This window comes from Aureococcus anophagefferens (assembly GCF_000186865.1).
Source record: "Aureococcus anophagefferens unplaced genomic scaffold AURANscaffold_24, whole genome shotgun sequence".
Taxonomy (NCBI): Eukaryota; class Pelagophyceae; order Pelagomonadales; family Pelagomonadaceae; genus Aureococcus; species Aureococcus anophagefferens.
The window spans coordinates 119994-130240 of record NW_008705584.1 but is presented as its reverse complement, the minus strand read 5'-3'; the positions used below and the strand labels follow the sequence as shown (position 1 = coordinate 130240).

At 56.4% G+C, this 10247-nt stretch overlaps 3 protein-coding genes across 3 annotated transcripts; 2 read left to right on the top strand and 1 right to left on the bottom strand.

Annotated features, from left to right (window-relative positions):
* Window positions 1–1549: 1549 nt before the first annotated feature.
* AURANDRAFT_72284 (expressed protein) lies at window positions 1550–2454 on the top strand (the record flags this gene model as incomplete). Its single annotated transcript, XM_009041891.1, has 3 exons — window positions 1550–1931; window positions 1957–2069; window positions 2124–2454. Coding segments are annotated over 3 exons (825 nt in total), but the record flags the coding sequence as incomplete, so codon positions are not given.
* Window positions 2455–4438: 1984 nt separating this feature from the next.
* Window positions 4439–6704, bottom strand: AURANDRAFT_38583 (hypothetical protein; the record flags this gene model as incomplete). The annotated part of the gene is made up of 6 exons (XM_009041811.1): window positions 4439–5170; window positions 5260–5414; window positions 5470–5658; window positions 5714–6031; window positions 6082–6517; window positions 6643–6704. 6 exons carry the CDS (start codon window positions 6699–6701, stop codon window positions 4597–4599), a joined length of 1731 nt encoding a protein of 576 aa, XP_009040059.1.
* A 1816-nt stretch (window positions 6705–8520) lies between these two features.
* AURANDRAFT_72282 (hypothetical protein) lies at window positions 8521–9947 on the top strand (the record flags this gene model as incomplete). The annotated part of the gene is made up of 5 exons (XM_009041892.1): window positions 8521–9044; window positions 9093–9217; window positions 9271–9319; window positions 9374–9483; window positions 9505–9947. Coding segments are annotated over 5 exons (1250 nt in total), but the record flags the coding sequence as incomplete, so codon positions are not given.
* Window positions 9948–10247: the final 300 nt, after the last annotated feature.

The following is a 10247-nucleotide window of genomic DNA, read 5'->3' as shown; positions in this document are numbered from 1 at the left end:
TCGCCCGTGTCCGCGGGGCTGGCGCGCGACGCGGTCGGAGCGTCGCGCGGCGGCGACCGGACGCGCGCGGGCGGCTCAGGCGACCTCGGCAGCGATGCCGCGGTCCCGGACCGCGTCGCGGACGGCGGAGGCGACAGGCAAACGAGCTCGTCGTCGCTCGTGTCCGCGGGGCTGCCCGCGGCGGCCGCGCGGCCGCGGCGGCGGCGGCGGCGACGGAGAAAAACCTGGAGCTCGAGGGCTCGCCCGGCGCCTCGGGCGTGCGCGCGGATCGCGTCGGCGGGGGCGCTAGGCAGAAGACCTCGTCGTCGCTCGGCTCCGCGGGGCTGCCCGCGGCGGCCGCGCGGCGCGACGGCGGCGGCGTCGACGGGCCGCGCGCGCGCGCAGTCGAAGACCTGGCGGTCCAGGGCTCGCCCAGCGCCTCGGGCGCGCCCGCGGACCGCGTCGGCGGCGGCGACAGGCAGACGACGTCGTCGTCGTCGTCGTCGTCGGGCGGCGCGTCCATGCCGCCGCGGGGCGAGGGGCAGCCCGCGGCGACCACCGCGCCGATGCGCGCCGGCGAAAGCGCTCCGGGGCGGCCCGGGGGGGTCGACGCCCCGGAAACCGACTTCGCGGCGCGGGCGACGGGCCGCGCGGCGGCCGAAACCGGGCGAAACTCGCGCGCAGCCCCAGACCGTCATTCGGGGACGGAATGACGGCTCGGGCCAACCGAATGACGAGGGGGGGTGTTGCTCCGCCAGTGGCCTCGGCGGCACCCCTTGTAAGGAATCTAAGTCCCGTACATCAACTTGACGTTAAGGTACAGTCCGTAGTAGCAGGATAAGCACAGTGCTTGAGAGGGGAAGCTCAGTGTGCTACCTTACGGTAGCTCAGTCATAAGATAGTAACTGATTATAAAGAAGGGGAACGGGAAGGAAGGCCTAACTAGGGTAGGTACAGTACTAGCATGATGGTAGTAGGGTAGTGGTAGTGTAGCGTACTGTACTACAGTATAGTCATGGAGATATAGAGATAGAGAGAGACAGACAGACATCAAGGTCAGTCTATATTCTTTGCACCCCTGCGTGCGGAGCGGGGTGGTACATCTTACGCGAGGTAAATGGCCTACCCCAGCCGTCACACCCACGTCGCGCCCAAAACCAAGGGGCGTATCCAACGCCATCGATCGTGACGCGCTTCGCTGGCACGGACTTGTACGCCGCGGCAGCCCCGCGGGGACGAGGCCCGCGCGGTGGAATTTGGTCGACGCCAGAACCACCTCCGATGGGGGCACCGACGGTCAGGCTTACGCCTAGGGGTCATGGAAGGCCACTCCGACCACCAGAGCGGGCTGCTGTGCGTCGGAAGCTTGGGCTCAGAGGTCTCCGCTCCCGGCCCGCGCGTACGTGTTTGGTACTCAACCAGCGAAACGGCTAGCCATTCGTCCCAATCCGAGCGCTTGTTTTTGTCACGTATAGGCACCGGGCGTCCCTGGCCGCTAGCCAAAAACCGCACGTTCGGGCGTCCGACGCGTCGGCCATCGGACGCCGTCGCCGGAGCAAGACCCCCCATAATGACGGCCAAAACCGTTCGGCTACAGGATCCTAGGAACCGCCGCGTTACTAAAGAGTGCGGGATGTCCGACGTAAATGCAGCGAATCGTGCGCAACGCAACCAGGCAGAAGCGGCATCATTCAAATTAACGCGGGAACTCTGCGTAGCTGACGGTGGCTATGAGGCAGTACGCGAGCGGGTGTCGGCAATTAAGGCAGCGGCGACGGAACATCTAGAAGCAGGTCGCCTGGATGTCGCATTATCAGGTTATCTCATGGGTATTCACATGTGTGTCGGTGGTGATTATCCCACCACAATATGTCCGGCGACGTCACCGACGCCCGTGGGTAGAGTTTTAGTATTGGCACTCCGATCCCTCTGTACGCTGCAGCATTTTCGCTGTGCCTAGACCCCACCCTTGCCTAGGTCAATCCGCAGATGGTGTCGATCCCGCTGTGCTAACTTCTCTACTTCTGAACGTGACCCTCTGCTGCTTAAAGCGTGAAGACTGGCCACCCGCGGCAGCGGCCGCTTCCATGGTGGGACTTTCCCAATTCATTCTCCTGGCGCCAAAGCGCGCTCCGTTGGCACAGGTTGTGGACGAAGCCGGGGACATTGCATCCCGTACTAAGGCCTGGCTTCGTCTCGCAAAGGCTCGGGGTGAGATGGGACACACTTGGCATGCTGAGCAGTGCCTCGCCAAGGTCAAAGCTGCCGGTAATAAGGCCGGAGCTGGTACTACATCGAGACGTGCAGCGCGCGAGGCAGCTGCTTACCTCAAATTGCTTAGGGAGCGGAATAAAAAGACCAAACGAGATTTTGGAAAGATTTTTGATGGGCAAGACGTGTTGTATAGCGAACATGAGCAGGCGCTGCTTCGGAAGCGAGCGAATTTGGATGCTAAGGCGTCTACTAAGGTGCACGCAGGCCTAGTAGAACAGCACCAGCGGACCGCCGCGCAAACATCATATACAGAGAGGTCGCAAGCACTTGACTGGCATGACATCCTGCGTCTCACCCAAGCGTCCCCAAGTTCAAAGTTTAGGTCCAGGGTTTTAAAGGAGCAAGCAAACGATGATCCAAACTATGTGAGAAATCGCATGCTCTATCGTCTTAGTAATTCCGATGCTGAGATGTACAACGCAATGGAAGATGCCGGTGCAAGCGACTCACAGTTAGAAGAGTTTTATGCGGTTAGCCGGCGGCAGGAGCGGAACCGAATCGCTGCTCGCATGAGCCACGAAGATAGAGATCGGTTTCAACGACTTCTAGCACAACCCCAGGGCCCTCTTTGAGCACGTTTGTACCAATGCCTAGACTTAGTCCTAACCTTAGGCACAGGAAGCTAGCCACAATGAACTTGATGATTGCTTTGACGATATCAAGCGCGCTACTGAACTCAGAGAACAGGCACGAGCCACCAAACAAATGTGGTTTGATACTGATAAGTGGCCCGCATCGAAGCCATCCAGCAAGGCGAAAATTATCAATAGGACCGTGCATAGACAACATCGCAAGAAGAACGTGGCCAGTCGACAGCGCGTGGGGGGGCAGGCTCCATTTTTGAGTGACAAAAATACTTTGCCCGTTGCGAGCACAACTCGAGAACTTGACCCAATGCCGGGCATGTCCATTTGGCGATTCCGTCCAAAACGAGAACAAAAAAAGACAGCGACACCCCAAGAAAGGGCTGAACTTCAGCTCAGCATTGACAGGCAAATGGAACAAGCCGGCCTCGCCTACCCCACCTCTCCAGCTGGAGATCTCATCAACTGCTGGAAGCTCCGAATTGCTGCGGCGTGTTTTCAAGCATGCCGTTATGTTCAACACGCCTGGGTTGTCTTCAGACGTGGAAGGATACTCATAGAAGACGTCAAAAAGAGGCGTGCTCGAAAGTTTGCGACAGCTCTGCATTGACGAGGCTAGTCAGTCTTGCATGGGCAACGGTAGATCACCACATGTAGGTCATTTAGGTGTTGTCGATTCGTAGAATGGCGGATCACTTGGTTAGCCCACGTGGCCCCCCGTTGGCTTACCCATGGCCACTTCCATACACTCCAACTTGAAACTCGGTGTATCCTCGTAACTTAACACATCTTTTTTCTATGCTGGTACCCTCCCCAGAGGGGGACAACATGCCTTCGGAAATAACCCGCGCCACCCCGGACCGTGACTCCGGCCCGGGTAGGGAGGGCAGCGACGTAACTATTGAGGGGGAAGTGATATTCACACCCCCGGACTATGGAGTGTCGTGGTAGCCTGATAAGGCGACAACAGTCGAGGCAGCGTAGTCTGTCTCTCTGAAGTACATATGTACTCGTCTTTGCCAAGTTGCACTGGCATATTGTTAGAGAGATAGAGAGGTTTCTACTCTCATCTTCAGTGAACTGCATCTTGATGTTGTAGTGCACTTTACCCCACTGCGCTCCTACTGCGCATCCTGCTAGTTTCCCTTCCCTTCCTTAATTCATTCTAGTCCAGTTTCAAGTATTATAGACAGCGAACTGACGGAGTGATAGCCAGCAGAGGCAGAAGTAGCATAGCGCTCTTCTGTGTCTGTGGTGTTTGTCTGGTTAGCGTCACAGCGACGTGCCAGAGAGCACCAGGCTCAGCGAGGTAGCACAATCGCCGGACAAAAGTACCTATGTGAAGGACTACTGCACCTCAGGCAGTAGTGCGTAGTAGTGGCATGTAGAATACAGGGGAAACAAGCAGGGGGGGCTAGGAGGGAGCGTAGTTGCACGCGTTCTATGGTGCACGACCCACTAATGGAATTTGGTTGGCCCGTACTACGAAGCGCATAGACTATGCCGCACTAGGCCAAGTGGGGGGAAGTGCCTTTATTAGTTTTTGGCGGCCATGCGAGAGGCGCCCTGCTTTTTGTTTTTGCCCACGGCCCTGGTAGGAACGGCTTGCAGGGACTGGTAATCTCCACCCCCAGGCGCTTTTTATAAGGAGAGAACCTGGGAGGCCGCAGCTCAACAATGCCAGAGATGGCAGATTGCACAGCGGAGGTAGGTGAGGAGCAGACGAGGCTATTGCTGTGCTTTCGTGCATGAGTCGCCTTCAGAGCTGCTCATATGCAGCTTTTAGAATCTCAAACATGTCACTATCTTCCTCGGCCCTGCGGCGGTTCGCCTCATAGACCATGCGAAGCTTGGAAAACGTCTTTAGATCTATGATCGTTGCTGCCGATTCTTCCCTCGGATGGACATAAATATTGTCCCCCCCAAAACTGCCACTATCGCTGATGGCCCAGTCTTTAAGTTGTCTGATTCTCTCGTGCATAGGAACCAGGAAAGATGCGTCAACACCAGCGTCGAGGGCGCATTGAAGCAGTTTTAGCTGGCTAGAAACATCGATGCCCGTCGTCGAGCCAGTGAGGGCGAGGCGGGCCGGCATCAGCAGACGCTTTTTGTCTCGATTCTCTCTAGATCCCACCCTTGTGAGCCATTTAAGGACAAGCGATTCATCCGCATCCGCTGCGAGCACGGCATCATAACAGTAATCTGGTGCCTCGTGATTATCGAAGGATGCTGCTAGGGCAACAGCAAAGCCTGCGAAGTCATCGTCCAGGATAGTCTTGAGGCGCTTCTGCTCTGCGCTTTCAGTGCTACCGAGCGTCTCTGTGAATGGATACCTATTCAAGAAGCACCAAATATGCGCGCTCTAGGCTGGGTTCTTTCAGAGACTGAAGGTCATCAGTGTCAAATAGACACGGTGTTGCGCGAGAGCGCTGCGACTGCCATGTCGGCAATGTCAGTGACCAATTCAGCCTTGGGCTGGGCGGCGACCGTTGCGGCCATTAGAAAGGCTCCAATCTTGTCAGAAACCTCGCTGCCACTCTCTTGTAGAAGGCCTCTTGCCATGAGGTCCTCGTGCACCTGCGCGCAAGACGAGTTCCGCTGCGTCTTTGTGGCTTATGGCACGGTTAAGCACAAGTGGCAACAGAGGCTTCAGGGGCATTGCACGAAGATGCTGACCATTTAGCCAACGGAGCTTGGCGTCATCGAACATGGCGGGCGACGCTGTCACCCGGCTCAGGTCAAACGCCTCGATGAGCTCTTCGCGTGAGTAGACTTCCTTATCTGTGCCATCATTCCAACCGAGGAGGGCGAGATAGTTCACCTACGCCAACAAACTGTCAACGGAATAGCGAGTAAAGACGGCACAGAGCTTAAACCATTGCGTCGGGAAGGTAGCCTTTCTCGCGGAATTGGCCACATGATGTTGCACCGTGGCGTTTAGAAAGTTTTGATTTGTCCGAGCCAAGAATGAGGGAAGCATGTGCGTATTCAGGTGCTGTGAATCCCAGGGCTTCAAGGACAAGGAGTTGACGCACTGTGTTGGTAAGGTGCTCTTCTGCACGAACCACGGTTGTGACACCCATAAGTGCATCATCGACTGCAACACAGAAGTTATAAACAGGGACTCCACTCGATCGTAGCAAGATGAAGTCGCCAATCGTTGCCTGCACATCCCACTCAACATGCCCCCGAACCTACGATAGCACGGGGTTACGATTCACTATCAAGGAAGCAGGCAACACACCTTGTCGTCGATGCTGACCACTTTGCCTTTTGGCACCTTAAAGCGGTAAGTGTGGGGCAGACCGGCGGCGAGATTCTCCCGCACTTGCTCTGGGTCTGCCTCGCGCCAGGTCCCATCGTAGGCGACCTGAGAACCAGCGATCTTTGCCTTCACCCGTTTCTCCTCTAGCTCCTCCTCGGAACAAAAGCAAGGGTACGCATGGCCAGATGCTACGAGTAAGTCGACCGCTTCCTTGTAGATTGTTGAACGCTCACTCTGTCGATACATCTTACACGGACCACCCACACGAGGCCCCTCGTCCCAGTCGAGGCCCAACCACTCCAGGTCAGCGAGCATCGAATCTTCACTCTCGCGAGTCGAACGGGCGACATCGGTGTCCTCGATTCGCAAAAGAAACTTGCCATCCACTGTCTTACGAGCAGCAAGCCAGTTGTACCTATATATGCCAGTCGTACGAAATCATTGCAGATACACAGCGTTAATCTGGTTTTGCCTTGACGAAATCAATGCAGAAGCTCATAGCGTTTCTTTTACCAAGCTTGACGGACGCAGCAGACGCACAAGGCCGTCCGGGCTCCTCCGACGTGAAGTGAACCCGTTGGACTTGGCGCGAACCGCATCCGCGGTGCCACAGCGTCACTCCTCAAGTTCTTCGCCTCCTCGAACGTCGAAACTACCGTTCCCTGCTTCATCGCTGCGAGCCGAGGAAGCGGCGACATGAAACCTGGAGATCGCGGCACCAAGCGGGTCCACGCGGTCGCGCCTCGCGCAAACAAAAGGATTGTTAACACCGCGATCATCGTCGCTGGAGTAGACGGACGAAAGATTTGAGATAGATGATCTATAGATGCTAGCTAGAGATAACAGGCTCCGACTAGCGGCCGCCCCTAAGGGGCCGGTTCGGAACCTGGCGCCCGGCGTCCGGCGGACGCGGCGGTCCGGACGCGGCCCGGACGTGCCCCGGACGGACGGACGCGGCCGGACCAGTCCCAGACGGGCGCCGGGGGCGCCGGACGGGCGCCGGACGGGCGCCGGGCGCCGCCGGACGCCGCTGGAGCCCAACAGCAGCTGATTCCCACACCTACTCTGCCAGTGGTACTAAAATACGGGGTGGGCATGGGCACATACCCCGAACATGACAATGCCAAAGTCTAAGGTTGTGTCAAGTAGAACCGAGGGTGGCGACTCGCAGGCTCCGTATCCAGTCTTTAGCCCGCGGCTCATCAGCGGGGCTCAGTATGATCGCATCCGTGACGATCGTGTGCATGGTTACCCACTCGTTTGCTACTTCTACTTGGAGGTCATCGCCTGCGTTGGCTGGGGTCGCTGGACTTCTTGAATCAACACGCTTCACGGACATTCGCCGCATGCCGTCCTCGCTCGTGAAGGGACGGTACACAGAGAATGAGTTGTGAATGACTATTTGACAAGATATCTTAGAATCGCGCAACAGGCACCGAACATCAATCGGAACTTGCTTGGCTTCTCGCTTAGGTGCGACGACCATATTGATGCTAGCATCATTATTATTGATACCGAGGAGCTTTTCGACAGCAAAGTATGCATCTGCGCCAGCAGAGGTACGTGCGCAATGTTGTACAAGCGCTTCAATCAATCTGTCGCCCTGTGCCCCTATTCCTCGTTGGTCTACTATGATTGTGTGCGCGAGGCGCTGAAGTGAGCTGACGAAGAGTCGCCCGTCGCCACGGAATTGGACGCCATTTAGGACCATCTTGGGTTCTCTCCAGATGTCACTCAGGGCCTGGGAGGTTTCAACATCACTCGGCGCGCGGAGCACGCCCTGCATCCAGCTACTTTACGGGCCTCTGCGGCGTTGTTATGGGCTTCTACGGAGCGCGCGGTCGTCGGGGCAACCCCTGCGCCTCTGCGTCCGCGTGACGGCGACCGTGGACGGCGCGAATCGTTGGCAGTTACATGTACTTGTAGGATGAGCCTGGTATCATTCTCTCTTTCCGCAACTTCCCAAGGGATAGCCTGCACTGCACATAAGCAAATATAATCATTGACGGAATAAACTTCACAATCTATGATGAACTTTGGGACATTGGTGGCTCGGAGCGCACAGCTAATATTGAAGGAGAGGCAGACCTTTAAACGAATGGCTTGATAAACGGCGACTATCGAGGTCAGAACGCGAGTGTGATTAAGCACAATCAAAGTGCGCTTGGCGATAAGCCAGCTACCTAGGGAGCCTACATTCCGCTCTTTGGGGTATGCTACCCTAACTAGCAGTTCGATCGACGCGAGCTGCTGCGCGACGCCCGCCGTCTTCGAGGAGACGACGTACAGGAGGTGCGACTCGAAGATGGCGGTCTGGCCGTCCCCGAGGCTGCCGACGTATGGACGGAAATAATGTCTCACCATGTTAAACAAAAAAGTTTAAATAGCAGGCGCGTCGTAGATGTATAAGTCAAAATGAAATGAGACTGCTCGTTGGACAAGCCTATCATTTCACTGTACTCATTTTACTGGCAGACGCGACCACTGGACCGCGTCTGCGCCGAGGCTCATTCCGGCTCGGGACGAATGGTCTGCCGATCGAGAAGCAAACTTGGGCGGCAAGGCAAATCGAGGAGGATGGGAGTGCTCAAGATGCGACTCTCGATTGGGCTGAGTTGCGTCGGTGCGTGTCGGGAAGCGACGCGCGCCTGCTGCTGAGAACTTCGGCCTTGGACTTGGCAGTGCGAGAAAAGTTTGTTGTCTTTGACCTCGTCGTACTCAAGGGTTACGTGGATCGAGACCGCGCTGTCCTTTTGTATCCTGCAGCAGGAGACGATGGCGCGAGAGTTGCTGTCCCCGGCATGCCGGCAGCAGCCAAACCACTGGCGCCATCGCGAGAGCACTGCTCACGAGTTGAGATGCATGTAAATGAGGTTTTGGCAAGGCCCGGTGGCCGACGCCTCGGCTTTGCCATGATCGTCCTTGAGTGTGTGCTAGAGGAGGCGAGAATGACTTTGCGTGCAAGATGTTTCCGGAGACGCGTCATGTAGGCATATGTTCATGCGATGGAGGAGTTTGCTCGACTTGAACGAGCTATTGTCATGGAATTGGAATCTCTCAGTGATCTCCGCAATTCAGAAACTGCGAGGGCCAGCACTTTATGTCGTCTCCTTCCGCATCTAGCGTTGTCTTTATCCAGTGTTTAAACCCTCACGATAATGAGTGTAGGCTTGAGACGCGTCTGAAGGAAGAGGCTGTGCGCGGGCGACGTGTGTACGTGAGGTCTCAGTGCCCTCATCCAGCAATGCTCAGAGCACTCACTGTTCTTTAGGCACTGATCAATGACGCTCTTGATGACGAGATTTCAAATTTAGCTTCTGATCACGTGCTCTTTCGCCAGCATGCGGTGCCATACGAGCGATCAGATGAGGCACGTACACGATTGTATTGTGTTCCTACGATTGATGAGTTTGCGCTCTATTCGAGAGAGGAGGTAGTTGAGTCTATCTTCGAAAACTATCTCTGTCGCTGGGAAGGTGTAAATGATGCCATCGAGAAGCTAAGTGGTACAATTGATGCGACAAGACAGCTTCTGGAGTTGACCCTCGACAATGAACGGAATCGAATCGAACGGATGGAACTTTATCTCTCTATGGGTGGCCTCGGCTTTGCGATGATGTCTGCTGTTGGTGGTTTTTTTGGCATGAATCTTCTGTCGGGTCTCGAAGATCATCCGCATAAGTTTTGGATTGTCACATACTGCACGCTTGTCTGTTCCTTTGCTCTTTGGTACATTAGCTGGCAGCGGTTTCACCTTGGTAGGCAAATGCAAAACCAGCAGGTGCATGGCATGGTCGGCGACCTTCGGCGCACCCTACTCCCACAGATGCCACCGACCTTCCTTTAGCCGCCGCCAGCGTGTGGAGGGCACCATCTGAACGCGGGAAATTCGGCGCTTCAAGTTGCTAGTTGGCCGCGGTGCCGGGTAGCCTCCGCCAGACAAGGGGGTAGCCCTGTTCGCGCGCCGCATCCCGCCTCTCGGCGCGCCCAACCGCGACGAGGCGCCAAAGTCTGGCGTGTAGCGAAGTACACGGAGCGCAACAGTGCGGAATCCAGCCGGACCATAATACCCAGCGTAGTTCACAGGCAGTTCACAGGTAGCACACTCAAGGGATGCTGTGTTGATTGGGCGCGCTGGTGAAAGA